At 37.7% G+C, this 21551-nt stretch overlaps 1 protein-coding gene across 7 annotated transcripts in view; it reads right to left on the bottom strand.

The window, feature by feature from the left end:
* Positions 1 to 21551, bottom strand: part of LOC145934985 (beta-1,4-glucuronyltransferase 1) — a 94757-nt gene that overhangs the window by 52478 nt on the left and 20728 nt on the right. For 4 of the 7 annotated variants that reach the window (XM_083035951.1, XM_083035947.1, XM_083035949.1 and 1 more), the window contains exon 4: positions 9010 to 11203. In XM_083035951.1, the coding sequence (XP_082892077.1) occupies positions 10997 to 11203 (207 nt within the window). In that variant the 3' untranslated portion in view covers positions 9010 to 10996. Of the gene's footprint in view, positions 1 to 9009; positions 11204 to 21551 lie in introns of those variants that run through there. The other 3 variants (XR_014425138.1, XR_014425139.1, XR_014425140.1) reach the window with 3 other exon arrangements.

Below are 21551 nucleotides of genomic sequence, written 5' to 3'. Positions count from 1 at the left end.
AATTTGTTCACATTAAAAAATTAATAATATCCAACATAATTATCTCACATCATCACATCTTGAAAAGATGATTGAAAGAGAAAAGTGATGCCTTTCTCATTACTCGGAACATATACGTGATAGTGCTCCGAAAGAATTACGCGAAATTCCGTAGTAATGGAATTTCATCCATTCCAATCGAAAGAACCTGTATCCGAGAGGATCCGTTTTTCTTTCGAGAAAACCACGGCGCGGAACGTGACAAAAGAGGAGGCTTCGCGAGTGATCAGTCGTAAAATTCGTGTCGGGATGACGTTCTCGCCTGAGCTCGCTTGAAATTGCGCGGACGAAATTGCGCATTCGTTGCTACTAGCGAAAGCCAACAACCAATCCGAAACATTGCTCAGAAATAAATTTACGGTATTTACGATATTTACGGCCACTTCCCCTATTTATTAGCTTGTGTTTATTCTTCATCCTACTGTAAAAAATATTTTACCACATATCACCGTTATATGACATTATCAACGATAACTGCAAATTCAATGCAAAGCATAATACTTCATAAATCAATATTAAAAAATTACATATATGTATATTCTCTTTTATTAAATTAAATTTTATAATCAAAGGCAGCATATTGACATAATATTAACATAGAAATAAAAAAAATATAAAATAAAAATAACTGTGAGCGAAAATTTGAATTATATATTTGGTGAAAAAGGGAAAGAGAGAAGTGCAATTTAATATTCATGATCATATCTATCGACATAAAGAAACATTTAAAATTATATTTTAAATATAATTTTCTTTATGTCGACATATATATATATATATATATATATATATGTATAAAATTTTATATGTGTAATTTTATATATACGTGATAGATCTTATATGCAATATAAAAATATATTTCTTCTTATTTTAAGATTATGTGAAACACTTTAGAAGTCATTAGCATAAGCCATTTAGTTTACTCGCAATGGAACTGCATTATGCGTTCACGATTAATAACGTCATGTTCATTGAACTATGATTATCGTAATGTATCCTAGTTCTATGTGATGTATGTACATAGTTATAGTTACAATATCTGCATATTGCATATAATATGTCTACATGCATTATATAGAATATGCAATGCAATTGACATCCTTCTGAATTTAGCTTCTATGATTAAAAATCGTAACAAAGAAAAACTAATAAAATAGTTAATTAAAAACATTTAAATTGTGCAAAATTAGATTAGCATTTTAATTTTGAATTAATTACCCAGGATCCTTTCTCTATAAGTGCTAGTTAAATCTCACTTAACATTAATTGACGTTTATGAAAACGGAACTTAATTGTTTAATTTTCATTAAGTATCAAATTAGAAAATTATTCAGTCAGTCTTAGAGTGATAAATGCGACTTGGGATGTTTCTCACATGCAACCTACGCATCGTAAAAAAAATGTACGACGCATCAAAGGAATTATACTGTATAATTATAATTACTCTACTCGCGAAGATTACGGACTAAGAGAACAGAGACGAGTCTCGATTAGTCGTCCTCTCTTGAAAGACTGGAACGGCTCTGGGAAATGCGAAACTTCGACGTGCGCGTCAAAGTTCGTGCAGTTTGTGCTCGCGGCGGCACTAATGGAATGCTATTTACAAATGCGAAAACAAACACTCCTATCAATTACAAAACGATTCTCCTCCTGCAGGCGCCCAGACCGCCTACCAGACCCCTGCAAGATAACTTTCGTCGTCGCGAAGCCACCCTCCCCATTCTCTGTTCGTTACATCAGTCCTTAACTTTTGATCACCCGCATCCTCATGTAATCTAGAGGAGAATCGTGACCGTCCATTCCTTTTTCCCTTTATTTCCTCTCCTCTCTCTCTCTCTCTCTCTCTCTCTCTCTCTCTCTCTCTCTCTCTCTCTCTTTTTTCTTACGAGACTCCGCAAATATTTGACACTCAAAACCCAGTGAAAGAAAGACGATGAAGTTACGATCCACGCGAATCACAAAGAAGGGACCTTACCGTTTCACGAAATCGAATTGTAAGGAATGGATGCGGTAAATTAATGTGAAAATGCGAAAGGAGACTGTAAAAGAATAGAATCCAATTGGGAGCAGGTGATATTCGAAGAAAATAAGTCACAGCTAAAGAACGAATTACGGAGATAAAAGCATTCTTCTTTGTTTATATAATTTTTTGTACTTTCGTGTTATATTATAAAATAAAAGCTCTTTTCTGTTCGTCTTTTATACAATTAGTTAGTTATGTAAAACATATCTATAATTCATGTCACCATTATTACTTATCCAACACTAAAATATTGTGTCGCCTATGACAAAGTGAAATCGAAATAAAAGTACATTTATGGCAGTTCAAATATATAGTACAAAACTAAAATATTGAAGCTCCAAAGTAAAATTTTTAAATATCGATTACATATCAAATGTTAATATCAATTGATCCATTGAAATATAACATAGTAATGGCGTAAAACTACGCAAGAAATATAACAAGAAAAATTTCAAAAAAAAATTAATATATATATATAATAAAAAAGTCTGAGGTTTTGATTGTGCATTCGTGCAAAAATGTATATCGTTGGTGAAATGTATTGCGAATCGAGAAAAAAAGTGACGTGCAACCGCATTGTGCCGTTAGTAATCAAGAACGGTCGGGATACAAAAACTTATTCAAACAATGCACGTAGTGTGTGGCAAAACGTCAACCTGGCATTCCATTTCGATCTCGGCGGTTACCCCGAGAAAGCTACAATTGATGAACGGCAATTTCCAAATGGACGTAGCTTTTTCGCGAAATCCGATTTTTTCGTACGTCTATTTCTGACAAAGCGGAAAGAATACTGAAAAAATACAAAATAGAAAATTCTATTAAACTAAACGATTGCGCGAGCAGGATCTCGGCTGATTGCGTTTAGAATTTAATCAAAGTATGAATCCGTAAGAAGGTTCACGCACACGGGCATTGAGAAAATCCTAATCCGGTTGCATAATCCGGCCATTATCTATGGGGATTGCTCATACTGACAGATTCCCACTAGCATCCGTATCCGTAAACCTTCCTTCCGTATCCGTACGAAGTTTCGGCAGATATCCAGCTGGGCGGTAAGGGAGAAGAGGGTGTATGAGGAAGCAGGCGCCATCAGCAAAATGTTCCCTCTAATTGAAAACGGACCTATTCCACCGACGCTCGTACCCGGCGCCGAAAGCTGCCGTTAGATTGCACGAGATTAGTTCAGATTATTCAAGATCAGACGGGATTAGACTCGTCCCCGTATTAGGCGACGTTAGATAGGAACACCGACTACCGGTGTTACCCGTTAGCGACCGTTCGCTTAGCGTTATAGCGCTATTCCATACACCGTGTGTCAGTTATAGAGGATGGGTTAGCGATATCTTAATTACTTAAAAACTGCAATCACAGCAGCATCAAGTTGACGCAATCCTCCCTGTCCTCCCTGTCAATTAGTAACTCACTCAAATCAGTAATTATTCAAACAAAATTGCTTTGATTGATTAAAACATTTTGAAAAAACGCAATATACGAATAATCGAATTTTTCGAAAAGAACCGAATGACTGGAGTTCTATTTGCCAACAAACGAAAATTTCATCTTTCTATTCCTTCGAGATGGAACTTAGCACGTCGCGAGAAAGGCGCAATCTGCGCGACCGGAACTTGTCCTCGGGCGGGGGGTTTACAATGAAAAATTCGCGACAGTGCGAATAAGCGAATTTAACCAAACGTTGAACATCGATGGCGTGAGAAATAGAATTTAATCGCGAAAACGTTTGAAGACGAGTTTCGCTCTCTTGAATCTGTGACGTGTTCTGCATACGTTTTCTCTCGGAGATTCTCTTCTCATTTATTCTCTACTTCTCCACCGAATCAATTTCAATTCATTTTGCTTGACAATATAAAGCATTATTTAATATTAAGATAATATATCTCAAAATCACGAGAAGTCTATTATCAATTAGCAATTAAATATTGATATTTATAAAAATAAAATGTAATAAATTTAAAAATAAAAGCACAAAATTTAACTTTTTTTCTTTTTATTAATTTCTTTTTTAATTACGGAAATAAAATCTAACGCCATAATTTGATATTATTTGGCAAATATTTCACATTAACGTTTTCTAAGATTATTCAATAACATCAATTCCTTATGATAAATTAAGCGGACTATAACGCTGGTAGCTAATACAACACGGAAAATCTAGTTACGCACTGTCACTTTGCCGCTATTCTGATGAAATGTAACTGCTCGTCTTTTGAGCTAGTCAACGCGTAAACGGCTTCAAAACTCGTTTTAATATCGTCGCTGTATGGGAGAAAAAGCGCCTCATACGGCGACGCTTTTTGCGTACCTTTTCGACGAGTACTTTGAGGAAGTCTAATAGAAAAATTCAGACGGGGATAAGGGGGAAATGGCGGCTCGAGGAAAAGAAAGAGTTACCGTCCGGATCTCGACTGCGGACAAAACGGGAAAAACGAGACGAGGAGTCGCGAGGGTGAATCTAATAATTTAGTCAGGTACGGTGGATATATATCGCGGACAGATGCATGTAGATGCGTACACCTACATGGTACTTAGCACACACGCTATCTATTTTCAGCCCTGCCTGTGTCCTTTGTGCCCTGCAGCATATCCCTCTGCTCTACGCACACATCATCCTACATCTTCTTTTTGCTCCGTACAAACTGGCCGAGGACTAGCTAAATAGCCGGCAACGTGTAGAAAATTAAACCATTCTCGAAATGAGTCGGCGATGTGGAAAGTGTAGAAGGCCATTACCGTTTAGACGAGCAAAATTATTCTGACCAAGTTGTAATATGAAAATGCGCATGAGAAGGAAATGCCTTTTAAGCGCAAAGATACAGATGAAGCATGAGAAATTACATAAAACTATATATTCGCATTAAGATAGTCAATAATATTCGAAAAAGTTTTCTTATTTCAACAGGTATTGTATCACAAAATAAGATTTTTAATGAACAAATAACGACTAGTTTCGAAAAATATAAAATTAATCTTATTTCTTATTATTTTCCATTCTGAAAAAAGTCAATGATCCCTTCTTCTCTTTATCATACCAAACTAGAATATTCGTTAAATTCTAATCACGGCGATATATCACGCAATTAGAAGTGCGCTCCTGCGTTCTTATGATTATTAATGAGCAACGGCATAAAGCTGTATATACGATGTTGAATATACAACGAGAGCTTTAACATTCACGCCGGAATATATTATACTTAAACCGTGGCACGACGCGTGCTCTTTCAAGAAATTCGCTCCAGGATTAACGGTACACACAAGTGGTAAAGTATACGCTAGGATATGTACGTTGATAGCTTTCGTTAATCTGATATTTTCATGAGAAATCAAATTCACATGTACATACATATATGCATATGATACACTTATACGCTAATTTATTATTCTAAGCTCGAATTATTGCTTTTATTAATTAATAGAAAATTGATATTAAAAAATAAGAATACTGATTTAACAATACGTTAGCATCTATCGTGTTTCCGAAAAATCGAATATAAACTCGAATATCGAATTATAAACAAGACAAAATATTCAAAAATTAATTAATTACATAAAAATATGTAAAGAAAATATTAAATTGTTATAAAAACATGGAATATATTTACGACTATAAAAGAATAAAGTGATTATAAACAAGGAATTAACGAGAATTGGCAACATTAAAATATTAAAATTAATTGACAACATTCAAATTGTTTTTAGAATTAATTTAAAATTAATTGCTACCAGAATTTAAAAATTAATTGCAAACATTTCGTTTATATCACTGCAAGAGTAAACTATGTTGCCGCAAAAATAAATTTGATATTTAATTTTATAAATAATAAATAATATATAAATAAATAATATATAATGAAAATTATAATATTAACGAATTTAATCATTAGAATACGACACCTTTATATATCTCGATATTAATTGTAATCGTCGTAGAAAATGATTGCGTTAGGCATTTTCTAGTATTTATTGTGGTATTTTGATAACATAACACACATGGAATTTTTGCCGAACCTTTAACGCGCTATTGACTATTGTTTACATGTGATGATCTTATTGTCATTCACGCAATAAGACCCGAATAAGCAGGAACTATCGGTCCGTGCATTATGATATTAATTTAACTTTAATATATTTTCTGAAAGTTGTATATTTACTTGTGTTTTAATAGGAAATATTAAAATATATAGAGATTAAATATGTATAGTAAAATATTTAATATATTTAAATAAATTAAATAAATAAATTTTATATATATATAAACACTAGCGGATCCGGGGGGAGGTTAAACCCCCCCCCCTTGGAAATTAAAAGAAACTGTTTTGCTGAATTTGTTTAAAAAATATAAGTAAAGAAAAACAAATATTAAAGAGCTATCGACGTCGTTGATCCTAGAATAAATAAATCTAATCATGAAACCAAAAATATTAAATAAAATAATTTTGCAAACCCCCCCCCCCCCCCATTATCGACGTCAGGATCCGCTAGTGTATATAAATGTTATTATTTGTTAGTAAGCATTGTGTATAAATTTGATCGCGCAATTTTCCATTGCCGAACAAATCATAGCTTTATGTAACCATGATTTTCGCCTTCTCCCGCAATAGAATAAAGAAAAGCGCGTGTCGCGTGCGATTAATGTTCAGAGTGTTATGTATAAAGACTGAATAATTTATTTATTCTGATTAATACACGCACGATCGTAATTAACCGTATTTTCGCGAGTAAATGCCACAAAAGAACAGCAAAACACCAACAAAAGAGAAAATAAAGATCCATGAAGGCATAGATTGAGCAATAATAAAGCAATTATAAAGTGAAATATAATTCATAATTTCATTAATTTATTATTTATAAAATTAATTGCTCAATTTACCTTCGCAATAACATAGTTTACTTTGGTAAGCGTTATTTTTTAAATTTATTTCGCGAGTATGAAGTTTGAAATTGAGATATTTTTGTAGAATTAATTCTGGAAACAATTTGATTTGCTATAAATGTTTTTTAGAAGTGAAACTACTAGCATAATGTTAAATCATCTTTAATATCGATCCTTCATCTTTAATATGAATTTTAGTGTTAATTGATAGAAGCAATTAATTCAGGATTACAATAACAAAATAACAATAAATTATCATTTAATTGTGCTATATATTTAAACTTTGATAGGAATACCAAGTTAACGAGAACTACGTGGTACATGATAGAATCTTTTTCTTCGTTACGTGTTTGATGCGCTGCGACGTAAGTAAATCCCCATTTTTTCCTTTAAGGACTTCCGCTCTCTCGCATGCGGTAATCCTTTACAACAACCAGAATAACGCGTCCATACACTGGTCCAACCAGAAGCGATAACGACTATAACAGCAACATCGACGGCAACGACTACGGTTTCTCGCGCGCATCCTTTCCGATCTTGCATAACGAGACACGATGGTCGTAAACAAACTTTACTAAACCGAAACGATCGCGGGGAAAAGCCAGGAAAACGGTTTATATCTCGGGGTTAAACGTGAAGTTACGTCATCGAGTGCATTGACGTAAGCTACGAAAACTTCTATCGTGTTCTTCGATGCGCGAAAAACTGTAGAGAGGAAAGATTTCTCGAAGCATAGTATATCTTTCCTCGCCTCAAAACGATTCCACAAATGCGATTACAAAAATCGAGAACAGATAAACTATCAAATAATGCGCGCTCATATAAAGATTACGTGTAACCATAAAGAATCATGGAATAATTTATATATAAAGAATATTCAAGAGAAAGCTTGAATGATATCTTAGAAATAAAATGATAAAAAGGTTCAAATTAATATTTTATCAACAAAAATATCGTTGAATGCTAATAATTTTCCAGATAGAAATTATCGAGAGTGAAGAGCTTTTGAAGCTGTAATGAAAAATTTTAACAAACAATAAGGATCTATAATATTAAAATGCTTATAGTCGATAATGACCTTCCTCTCTCTCTCTCTCTCTCTCTCGATATTTTTACTGAAGAAAAACCAACTCCAAGTTTCTCGAAAAATCTATTTTCGAAGATATGACTCGCGTATTTTCGTAGCGCTCTGTATATTCAACGCACGTGTCGTCGATATCTCTTTACGGCATACTCGAAGGTTCCGATGCACTCGAAGTCGACACCTATGACACGCGATGCAACCGCGGTAACACGATAAAACGTAGCTATAAGCCGCAACCTGACGCTACGTCGGAATGTGTCCTGAAACCACCCGATCGTTAGCATTTTCATCCCACACCCAGTAAGTCCCGCTATGTATACTTTTTACTGTCGACCATTGTCAGCATTCGCGATTCAGGTTAACTACCGAATGTTCGTGAGATCGTTCGGGATAACTGTGGAAAAAAAGATTGACGCGTTCGAGTTTACAGAGCGCAATAGCGCACAATATTTAATCCGATTATTCGTACAGCTCTCGGGATTAGGGAATGAATGGGAAGAGTCAAGTGTTATCTTACGGAACAACGCTGCATAATATGAGAGAGATGCAATTATCTTTCAGACGAAATATAACACATGTGTAAAACGAGATTTTGTACTCGACATTTCGTAACATTGCAAGTCTCGTATAGTTTCAAAAACAAGATTTTTAAATTTAAGTAAAAATTAATTTCTCTATTGTCGTAATGTTTATAATGTGAGAGATATAAAAGATAAATATATATGTCACGAATAATTAAATCTGCGAAACAATAGAAATGCAACAAAATTTATTTAGGGTTTATTTTATGTATATTAATATCGGTTAATATTAGTTATTTTAATTTTATAATAGTTATTTTATTTTTGGGGGAATTTTTTACACTGTTTCTTGTGAAGCATCGAAAGGAATAAAAGGACAGAAACTTTATAATTATATTATCTTCTCGTCTTTTAATACTCCTTGAAAACTTATTGCGAGAATCAGAAAGGCAGTATACAGTTCTCGTAATTCTTTATTACTTTTTATATCATTCCACAACACCGCCTACGCACTATATTTTACATTTATCAGTAAAAACATTATAATATAAAGATAACTCTGTGCCTTAAATTAAACGTGACGTTTTAACTTTTAACTGACAGTGGCAGCACCGAGAATTTCCCTATATAGCTCTAACAAATAAGCTAAAAAACTGATATATTTTCTTACGTATTCATGCAATCATCATAAGATGAATAATGCAATGGAATTTTGTTCGATAAAATACTTTGTCTTTATAACTAAAGAAAAAAAGCTAAAAAAAAGATCTAAAAGGGTGCATGATGTCAGTTAAAAGAAAAATGTATGTTATCTAAACATTAATCGGATGAAACATTACCGATGGCGATATTCTTGAGCAATCGTTGTCGCTGTTGAGCTTATATAACGCATGAGCAAATGTAGGTTACATCCTCGTACCTACAAATCTCGGGATACTTTGCCTGATAATTGTCCTGCAATTTCATAAAGTAAAACAAATAATGGTGCTATTAATGCTGCTAATTAATAATAAAGACATTGCGATCTTACGAAACGACTTCATTATATTATTAAATGAAACACGTACATTATGTCTTAGATGCCACAATATCATCTTAGATGCCACAAATGTCGTCGATCCCTTGACTTGTAGAGCTCGTTTGACAATGCGGTATTCTTTATTTCTTCATATATTGCCACCTTTGCTTATATGTATACAGGATTCAAAATTTATCTCCCACAATTTATAAATTTTTGAGACAATTTAAATTTAATTTATGTGAAACACCATTTAACCTGATCAAATCTCGAATTAAAATTCGATTAAAATAAATTTCTTGAAATTTTTCATTGTCACTTTTCATTTTAAAAGTTTATTCATAAAATTTCCTAGTTTATAAAATTTTTTGTTTGTAAATTCTTGTTATAAAAAATTACCGATGTGCTCTACAATTTTTTGTTATTAAAGAAAAATCGATTTACTCGATATTGGTCAAAAATTCCGTCATATATATATATATATATATATATATATATATATATCAATATATATATATATATATATATATATATATATATATCAATATATATCAATATATATATATATTTATATGATGCAATAATTCCTTCTATGCAATCAAAACGATACGGCATGATGATAGTTTATGCTATTTGTTTATTTTACGTTCGGGGCGCTACGCCGGCGTCAAGCGGAGTATCGATTTTGGATTTAAACGCCACCCTCTCTTAAGCCCCAGACAGCTAACGAGGTACGCTCACTTAAGATCCGCCCGCGCTTTCCTGCTCCTCGTGCACGAGTACGTGCCGCGAAACTCACGAGAAGATATTTATTCCGCGATCCCGTATGGCGCGGTCTCTGATGACTTTGGGGAATCGTGAGTAGAAGTAACAAGAGTTTCCGCGGTTGGTTTCACCTAGTGGAATCGATGAACCGGAAGGTTCGATAAGTAGCGCGAATCGCGGTTACTCGATCTGGCATCTGCTCTCTCGAGCATACTCGTCGCTTAATACAGTTTTTCATCATTGTTCCCGCTCGAAGGGTAAAATCAACTATCCTTCGTGAAAGATTTCCATCAATTCTACGTAAACATATATATAGATATATAGATAACCAAAGATTATTACGATGAGAGAATATAACACCGATGAGTGAAGAAAATGTTAAACGATTTATACAATAAATCATGTTATGGCAATTAATAAAGTTGATTATAAGATTTGCACGCAATGCATCACCTTAAAATAATAATAAAAGATAAAGAATTATTCGTTGACTCACGTGAAACACTTGGAATCTATCGACTACATTAAATGGTGTGAGCGTTGACAAAAAGCCAGAGGCCTAATTCTATTCTGGATTCTTCGATGTGTCGAGCCTAAGGACGAACGTAAATGACAGCGGAGAAGTCTCGAATCAACGAGACCCTCAATGGACCTTTCGTCAGTTAGCGTTCTTCATCATCCTCAGCGGATCTCGCATATAACGAGCGAATACTTCCTTCTTGAATGTCTCAAACTGCTTCCTGTTGGCACTGTTCTGACGCTCGCGCCAGGCGGGCCTGCTCTTCCTAGTCTGTAGTCCCCAGTGGCCCGTAAATACAGGCGATAGCACTTTGAACTGATAACCCGTCACGTACATCTCGTAAACCTGCAAGAAAAACGAGCGGCTGGTGTTACACGAGACAAATGTGCCCCCTGAAATGGAATTAAAGTCGGAAATTGAAATAAATTGGAAACTGAGCCGTGCGCGCGGTTTAATCGATCGATTGTATTCCGCGATCGGTATTAATTGCTTTAATCTACCCGTCTTCAATTATTATATATCTCGATTGAGATCAACAGCGGGGAAACCAACAAGAATTTATCACGGAATCGCGAAAATCGTTCGCGCACCAGTTTCCACGGCGAGATTCGCGAGTGCTGGCACAGGAGATATAACACGTACAAATCTGTGTCGAGGTCGATCTGCGGTAACTGCATGTGGGAGAGACGAGCGGAGTGCGCTTAGATTCTTTATGAGCCCGCTTCGAAGCCCGGCGAGTTTCTGATTCGAAACGACGGTGAAATTCTGGCAGCCGCGTCGTGCCTCGCAACGTAATAAATGCAGGTCGACATAAGGCCCCATGCATGTACTGCATCTACGTATACGTGCAAGCGAGCATGCCTGTCATTTTTGCAAAATACGACTTAATCGAGGAAATGACATTTGGTTTTTAGGTCGGCGCGCAAATGACAATCTTAATTCGAGTGCGTGTCGCGATGTATTATATTTCGCTGTGAAAACATGCGAAAATATTCGGTGATGTATCACGATTGTCTTTTATTCGATAATAGAGCTGTGCGTTTGTCTAATAAGACGATATTACTGAGACGACTTTTCCTTCTCGATAAAAGACCGTATAAAAATGTAGTCATAAATAAATGAAATACAAATAATTATGTGAAATTAATCCCCTGATTAGGGATAGAATCTTCGTTTGAAGTTTATCGTGGCAAGATTTAAATGCAATTAAATCTGGAAAGAAGTTATATATAGTTTTAGGAACCTATATAAATCATATCGTAAATGTCAGTTGCAGAAAAGGTAATAGAATTTTGGCACAGTGTAGCGACAATATTGTATCGAGAATTGCGTCCAAATAGACGTTTATGACATCATAGACTGGCAGACGTTGTAACCGGCGAACGCATTTGTACACCGTATTTGTATGACGTTGCGACATTTCCGGATGAGAACGTGTTCCTCGCCAACTTTCGAACGTGCGTCCCATTTCGGCGGAAGTGGCTTTCGGAATATGCCGCAGATATTCGTTCGGATAGTGACGTCTTTGCGGGAAGTCCCGTGTTTCCGACAGCGTAAGCAGTGCGACAGCAAGGAGAAAAGCGGATGGCGTCGTAATCTCGCCCTCGGTTTGCCAGCCGGGACAAGCCAGACAGACCTAACAGACGAGATCCGGTCTTCGTCCGCTTTCCTCCAGTCTGAATGCGTCTTCGCGAATAATCGCACGTAATATGACGACAATATTCGCGACAGCTCTGTATGTGTATATGTCACCATAGTCCATAGCACGATTGATTTCATATGGAATGGATCTCATATGCGTAATTGCCCCTTTTTATTCTCGACAGCTTGAATACTAGTACTTCCTATGAGCTCGTTTTGTTTTTCTATTTTATTTTAGATATTACTATAATAAACTGCATTCAATCTTTATTGTAATATAATATAAATTGATTATTTGAAATTATATTTTACGAAAATATGGGAAAATGATTTGCATATTTATATTAAATCTTTTCATTTAAATAGACCTTTCGGTTAAATAGACCTCGAAATGATCAAATGTTTAATTTTGTGCATGATCCGAATCTGCCAATTGATAGAGGAAATATGCACAAAAGAGAGAGAGAAAATTTTAAATCATGTATTCATATCATTGCTTATCATAAATAGATAACGCGATTCAAGATGTATCATGTACGTCCAAAAACGGAAAGTGCGAAACGACCTCGACGCGGCTGCAGCTTCTCATCGAGTTAATAGAGACGAAATAGATCAAAATTAGCACATGAAGCGAATGACAAATAATGATCTTAATAATGGGACAGGTTGAGCGGGAATATTGTTAGTTAATGCGACGAAGAGCGGTAACCTGTGGGAACATAGCGATGCACGCGAATTATATCGGATGAAATTGATAGACAGAATCTAATCTGCCGCGTTCTAGATCTTGGAGATGTAGACCTCGTGAATAATTATACATAACGATGACGCGACATGCGTGTGACAGGCGCCACGACGTCCCGGGATTGTCTCCGCAGTGCATGTCGCAGTGGATGCACACAATTCGTCACGTTGCTACAGTGTGCTGACATTGCCAAAACATATACGTCGCGATCGACGGGACGAGCTTGCATTTATAACCCGCGTCGATTCCCTTCCTCAGGCTCGGTTACAATTGTCCTGAAAGCATCTAACGCGATATTGACGCACGGCATGACAGAGCACTTACGCAACATAACGAAGCTATACATAACGAATATTGATCCAGGTCGTATTTTTTTCAGCTATAAAAAAATGTTAAGTATTTATAAATGACTGATCTTTTAAAATCGACCTTTCAAACATAATTGTATCAGAAGTAATTTAACATTTATGCGCACTATACATATACACAAGGATGATGCAAGTTTAATGAGTACGGAAACTCCATCAAGATGCAACAATGAAAGGGAACTTTAAATTAAAAAAAAAAAAAAGGACTCGCGTAATTATGGTTTCGTACATTTTTAAGATTATATAAGATTCGGGAGAGAAATGACGTAAATCTGATCTCCGGGTTCTGACAGTTCAACGAGTATACATGACATTCGCGCATAGATTATATGACTAACAAGCTTGCGCTTGGCGCGACGGACACTGTGCATAATTATCCGTCTTAATTGGACAGATAATAAATTCCTTTCAGTTTCGCGCGCAGATCTCACATCCTTGCGGCTAAAGTGCGCCTCTCGCGCGCGGAACCTCTCTCGGAAAGAGGACGACCGACTGTTTGTCGAGGGTTTCCCGGGGAACAGATTGCATTAAACAACACGGACGGGCTGACGTATCTTCTTAATTAACAAACCCCGCGGTTTCACATTCGTTACTCGGCGGGCGTAATGATGTTTGCTGAACTTACACGTGCCCTGATACCATTCGCGAATGCGCAACGTCGTCGCGCGCGACTGTTTGTACGCGAAACTTTTGTCATCGCGACGATTATCGAATAATGCATATGCACCACGGCTACCCCACGGCATTTATACATACTATATGTACAGTACGTACGTACATATGCACGCGGCGACGGTATTACATACGTCTAGCTATAAAAGCCGACGGATCGTGCGGGCCCCGTGTTCTTGTCGTAAAACTTGCCCCTCTGAAATTTCGAACACGGCCTTCCGAACTACCGTATGCAACATCGACAACTGTCAACTGACGACTGGCGTAGAGAATATTCATCGCGAACCGCGAATGCGCACGATAACGCATAATGCACGTCAAAGCTCCTGAGAAACGCGAAACAGCCCCGTTGAAACTTTTGCGCGGCGGGATGAACAATTTGCGGAACTCGACGCATGATCTCTCTCTGTCTCTCTCGGCAAAAGGCTCAAAGGACTCAAAGGGCAGTTGCCTCGATGGCGTCGTACGCGTGTACGTGTAAAAAATAGATGGATGAGAATATATGCCGGAGAGGGACGAGAAAGAGGATATGTATGCAAAGTGTGCAATATATTATTTACATAATTCTATCCTCCATGTGCTCCATAATGGCCCTTTTAACGAGCGCGAGCGTTTAGATTCCTCTTTCTCAAAATATCATTTCTACAAATACCATATGTTCCTTCTATGATAGAGATTCGTAAAGAGAAATAAAGAAAGATGTAAAAAAAATTCAAACCCAACAGCTTCCAACAGTTTTCCTCAAAAATTAGAAAAACTAAAAATTTTACTAATTTTTAGAAAAAAAAATAGTACTTGTTCTGTAAATTTCTACAACGTATGTAGTGTAAAGATCGTTCTTTCAGGATGGTCAGAGATCTGGCTTGTACTACGTCCGCCAGAGATAATATAACGACGCTTCTCGCTTCAACGGGAGATAAGGTAACCGTTTGCGGCTTTCGAATGGTAATGCATAATATTGCAGTGGGTCACCAGAGAACGGCGGTTTTGTATTTGCATTAGTCACAAGTGTATGTGCATGTTCGTGTATGCATCTGCGTAGCGCGTCACATAATCGGACCACATAGTTGTAAGTACGTGCGGCTGCATAGAGAGAACGCGTATTATAGCTATTATATTTTATAAGCACAGGGGAAGAACACAGAGTAAAATATATGATATCCCCCTACTACCTAGGTGCGCAATAAATTCTAAAATAAGAAACGTTTGCACGTCTCATCGTAAAAATAAGAATGATAATAAAACAACAGCAACATAATATTCTATGAAAAATATAATCTCCAGAGGGTTCCAGAGCAGTTGTTGGTTGTCTCTGTATGTATGTGTTGCCATATCGATTAATAAACTCACAATGCAACTCACGATTTCTATTCGACGTTTTATTTATTCTGCCGGAGCATTTCTGCGCCCCGGATATACCCAAAAAGGAAAAGGTGCTTAAACGTGTTCGTGTAGCCGTATGTTTTACAAACACACGGCGGCGAGTTAAAATTTTACAACTAGCGGAAACGTAGATGCGCGTTCCAACTCGCTCTCCGCACGCTCGCTCGCAAAAATGGAATTGCATGTCGCGCGGAAGATAAGCTTACGGGCCCCTAGCCCCTAGTACCCTGGAGGAAATGCGCCCGGGTTAATTTCACGCTTCGGCATCGAATGGACGGTGTCACTATCATCGCCGCGGACCATTACGATCGTGACACGCCGATGCTGACGGTTTGCGCTCTTTATTTCATTCCGCTGTCACGACAACCCCCGTTCAATTTCGCTCGGGAAAGACGAAAGTACGCGACGTTACGTGTAGTAATATAACAAATGTAGTATCCAATATATATTTTATTATCTTTCTTTTATTACTAATCGATACGTTTCATTATACTATATTTGACGCGGCAAAAAATTGACAAAAAAATATTTTTATATATGACTTTTAACTCTTTTAAACATGCATTATATTGTTATTCTCAAATATATTTTTTTATCTTTTAGCATTCATCTACCGATTATCTCTTTGCTGTTAGTAATTTGTAAATACAATATTGTATTAAAGAGGGATCTATTTTTTCCGTTTATTCAAATTAATAAAAATCGGAATATACGAGTATATGTATTATACGTATAATCGAATTATCTTTTGACAAGAGATAGAGAGCTTCCGTTTCCGATAATGTAGTTTCTCCAACTTGAAAGCTTTCGAAAGAGATATGCGATACCTCATAATACACATGCAGAAACACACTGCACGTTATGCAATCGTCAATTTCCTCATCCGATTGAGATTGAAGTATTAAATCTAGTTCGTCTGCATGTTGCGTGTGCACACAATGCGTTACGTGTCACAGCCTAAGCAACGGGATGCATACCGGGTTGCGCCAATGTCATGTATTTCGCAAATTAGACGTGACGTAATTACCGTGTTGTTACATTGACTAAAATCAGCGTTGGCACAAACTGCGCGACTCGATCCGTACCATTTGCAGAAGGATCCCCTGGCATCCCGATGCTCGAAATTCAAAGACAAAGTGTCCCTTTGATATTCAAGAACCTCCCATAGCTCGCTGAGAATTCCTTACGTGTTTCGGACGGTTCTGCGAAATCACTGCGTACCAACGGTTTAGCTTTGTTGACGCAAGCTCATCGAGAAACTTGCATTAATTTCTCTCAGTTCGCGCAAGCCGCAACAGCCGCTCTCTTCAATTTGCCCGCGAATACGCGCGCCTCCGTTCTATACAAAATAATCTCTCTGGGATATATCACTTTATATAGAAATTCCTCGAGCGCGATTTTCGATACTGAACACAATTTTGAATAATATATTCTTATTTACTTAAATACTTAAAATATCTAAAGTAACGTGCAATTTTTCTTATCTATTTTATACGTTCTACAGCATACACCAATCAAATTAATTACACTACAAATTCTTGAGAAAAAATGTAAAAAACTAAAAATTCAACACTCGAATAGAATGAATTACAGTTCGTTTAATAATGTTTCTTTCACAAAAACAATTTCCTCTTATTATTTTATTCGATTTAAATATAATAGCCAATATAACAGCACGTGGCAACTTGGGCAGTCGAATATCGGTCCTATGAGGACAAAACGTTAAATAACCAGTTATATTCGTCGGAAAACGGTAGAGAGTCACAAGTGACGCTTTTCGGATAACATTCGGAACTACTATTTCCGGCGTCAAGATGTGCGTCGAAGACGAGCATTGAAAGAAGTGACACGCATTTAAATGAAGACGTGCCGACGCATGCATAAGATAAAGTGAGCGCGACGGTAAACAGAATCGTATAATTTTTCCAAATGGCACCGTCGAGTAATATGCCGGCTATGCGACGGTAAAGTGGCGGGCTAAATCTGATAATTGAGTTTTATGCCATCGCACGTCGACGTAAATCCCCGCGAATACGGCGCGTCCCATGCCGCCCCCGCCGTATGGCGCCTCCACTTATCTTATATTCTTGGCACTAAGGGGGCACCGGCGCGGCACCGCAACTTGGGATGGAATTAAAACAGAGGGGAAAGCGAGAAGGGAGGCAAAAGGGCGGAACACGCGCAAATCCTCTCGTTCGTTTCGAGGGCGCTTAAATGGAGCGAGCAGCGGAAATGGAAATCCGTGTAATTTTAGATGAATTCAAAATTTCGACGCTCCAGATATTTATCTCCTCGCGCACACAATCAGATATAACCGTATGGCGTTGGAGATATTTTTCATTTTCACAACACACTTTGAGAAGAAAAGTACAAATACATACATCGCACCCTTTTCTCGTCGTAAATACGACAAATCTGCTTGCAGAAGCTTCGCGCGATACGGTTAAAATCGATCGATCCTCTCTTTACGAGAGAGAACTTGCATTATCCTGCGAGACACTTAAATTGCTGCTTGTTACACGGTGCTTGCAAGCCGCGGCCATTGATCTTCCATAAGAGAACTAGCCGCTAAATTACGGACATCCTTTGGATCGAGTTGGATCGTTGGCTATCGACATCGCTGCGCGGAATACCGGAACGCTTAATCGAAAATCACTTTCGGACCAATTCAATTATAAAACGGTTAACGGAAAAAGATTGCCGGAGAAATGCGTGGGAATAATTAAACGCATAGATGCATTGAAATAATGCGGATACGCATACACACGCGGTTCTACTATATTCGAAAATCGAATAAGATTTTTGTTGCTCCATTATCGAATTTGCATTATGAAATGCAGCCGCTACGATATATATACGATATATATGCTTGATATATGCGCCGATAATTCAAATTCGCATAGGTTAATTTACTCAGCACTTTGCTACGGATGCAAATTTAAATGCGCGTAATGCAAAATATATAAAATAAAATTTACTCATTCAATATTATTTAATCACATTAAACATTTAGTTACGAAATACGGCACCAATCATGTTTGAATGTGTAAAAGCGCGCTACGTCAAAAATTAACAGCCACGCTATCGGACGAATTAAGCTGAAATAAATTATGTCAAAAGCCGAATCAAGCGTTAATGAGGCGTGCGAAATAATTCGTCAACATTAATTCTGTAAATATGTTAATTGTATTAACGAGTGATCACACTACAATAGTCTGATAGACTTGTAAAAACATTTTATCTCTTCTACAAATTAAAGTTTTTAAAAAAATTTTATTAATTTTAAATATTTCATTGCGATACGTTCGACTCTCGTGTCAGAGTAAAGTATGAGGATTTCTACTTTTAATTATTTTAATTTATTTATACCCCTAAGTGTCTCGTACTTTTTCAATAACTATATAATAGTCCAGTGTCTGGACTCCGTATCCCGTGATTCCGACAAACTGCAAACGATGAAAGGTGCCGCTCGCAACCAGCTCGAACAAATCGGATCGTTCTATTCGTGTTGGACTGGCTCTGATTTACGATCCCGGCCGACCAAATCGCTCAATCAACGTAGCGAAGTGACCGCTACGTTGAAGCGTCTAGAACGAACTATCTCGTTTCCGATTTGATTACAATCATCTGCGAGGTGCTTGCGTGCGATACTTCGGTGCCACTTCTCTCGCGACAACGACATACCTATCTACCTATCTACCCTCGCGAGAGGTCGAATGTATCGCTATTATAGATTAGCTCGAAGCGATAATGGATAATGAATCGACAAACAACGAGAAAGAAAATGTCAGGCGAACAACTATCACTCGGTATATATGATGCGAATATAAATGCGCATAAATCGATATTCAATTCTCTAATTAATACCAGCTTCGTGAAAACTACTCCGCTTATCACCATCATGCTATTGCTTGAGAAATTGGCTGCTGTGTGTGTAATAATAATATTAATTTATCTTCTTTTCGTGATTTTCGCGCGATTCTCTTACAATTACAATTACGTACTCTTTCAAACTACATCGGAATGTGTGTTAATTTTTCCGATTTTTTTTTACTTCTGCATTTTTATTCTTCCATCTCTCACGCCAGGCTTATCTAGCTTATCGCGATGCGCCAGTCCTGGAAGCTCTGGGAATAAATCCGATAACGCCAGAGTCTGATGAGATATCAAGCCGGGACGGTTCGTGCCGGCTCGATCGGCACACTCGATAAACACGACAATAAAGAATCCCTCGAGGTTCGACTACGTTGGCGTGTCGAATCGGTGATGACAAGATCGATCGCCGGTGCGATATATATATACGAATCGCGGGGGCGAGCAACGCGTGTCGCGCATCTCGTCGGGGCCCGAATCCTTTATATCGGTCACGTTGACAATCGGCCAGTACGTCGGCGGATAATTGAAGGTTGTTTCGGGGGAGGAACGTTGAGCCCGCTCGACCAGACAAAGGCTACGCGATGGGAAGGACCGGGGACAGGGGGAAGGCATGGAGAATTAACGAATCGATCGGCAATTAACATGCTCATTTTGTCGGGGCAATCGGGCCGGGAAACCGGCGTAATTGCGTCCCGATTATGGCGCATACCGCATTGTTCTCGCACATTGTATACGCAAACAACCGAAGATTAATTAACGCAAAATAAAATTTTGCCGGTGGCGAGAAACGCGCATCGACGGGGCGAGGCGTCTCGCAGGTTGCGATCTAAATTTCGACTGGTGTGTATAGATTTAATCAAAACACTTTGAAATCAACATACGAGTAACATTCCATATGCGTATAACAAAGTAAAATAAATTGAAAAATCTACTCGTTCATGGTGAGAACAAAATAGAATAGCGCAGGACAGGGATATTTTAAAAAGCGATAGAGATCACACACAAATGGTCAACATTGCGTTTTGTCCCCCCATAATAAAGAGAGGGATCAGCCTCCCTAGTAGTAGCTTAGTCTTAATGTTATATATCTCGGAAATGAGTCTCTGGCAGCTGAACGTGTCGCGCTCAAGAGAAGAAGATGGAACAAACTGACACGATATCCCATTCTCATTCCTCCGTAGAAGTGAATGGATGTTACGCGATGCAAATCGCGAAAGAGAGACGCGAATACATACTTCCGGTATCCGGCGACGTGTAATATCAGCCACATGACCACGACCATTACACCACCGCATCGCGAATGTTTGCAAGTCGACGACGCAGTCGCGAGATAACGTATATACGTAGATTTACACTCGTTTTATTGCCGTCGGTACTTGGCATACTTCGTTTTACGGTCGTCGCGCTCGGATTTTCGCCGTGCGATGGAATTTCGTTATTTCCGCCGGGTGCGGGGTCGAAAACCACGAACATCGTACACTTCTCGTCGAAACAACGCGGGACCCGCGTGTGGACCACCCTACGAACGTACATCCATATGCTCCGAGGTATGCAAACTCCCGGGGATTGCGTGGACTGCGAGCGGAGAAAAGTTCTCGCCGACGTTTCGCGACTCTCGACGCAAATAATCTTTTAGAGATCGCTGCAATTTTAATTGCCGCCATCTTTCTCTCTCGCAGCTGTGTTTAAATAACAAAAGAGAGCTAGAGACGGAACGAGAGAAGGAAAGCTGACGATCAAATTTCTGCGAAAAATAAATCGAAGCATCTATAGATAGATTGTTTTTTCGCTTTCAAGTTTTTAGACTTTGAAAATCCTTTCCCCGCGTTCCCGAGATATCCAAGTTTCATACCCGTATCATACACCACCGAGCAACATGACGAAGTTTCAAAGTTTGATGCTATCGACCTAAGAAATTAGCGATTCTTCCATAATTTATCTTATCGAGGGTGGATATAACGTGCCTGCGAGGTATTATATATTATAATAGTAACGAGGATGACGTTCC

Source organism: Prenolepis imparis, unplaced genomic scaffold (assembly GCF_030444845.1).
Source record: "Prenolepis imparis isolate NDT839.2.m4 unplaced genomic scaffold, iyPreImpa1.0 SCAF_4, whole genome shotgun sequence".
NCBI classification, from domain to species: Eukaryota; Metazoa; Arthropoda; class Insecta; order Hymenoptera; family Formicidae; genus Prenolepis; species Prenolepis imparis.
The sequence above is the reverse complement of the archived record's forward strand: the minus strand, read 5'-3'. Positions and strand labels throughout refer to the sequence as shown.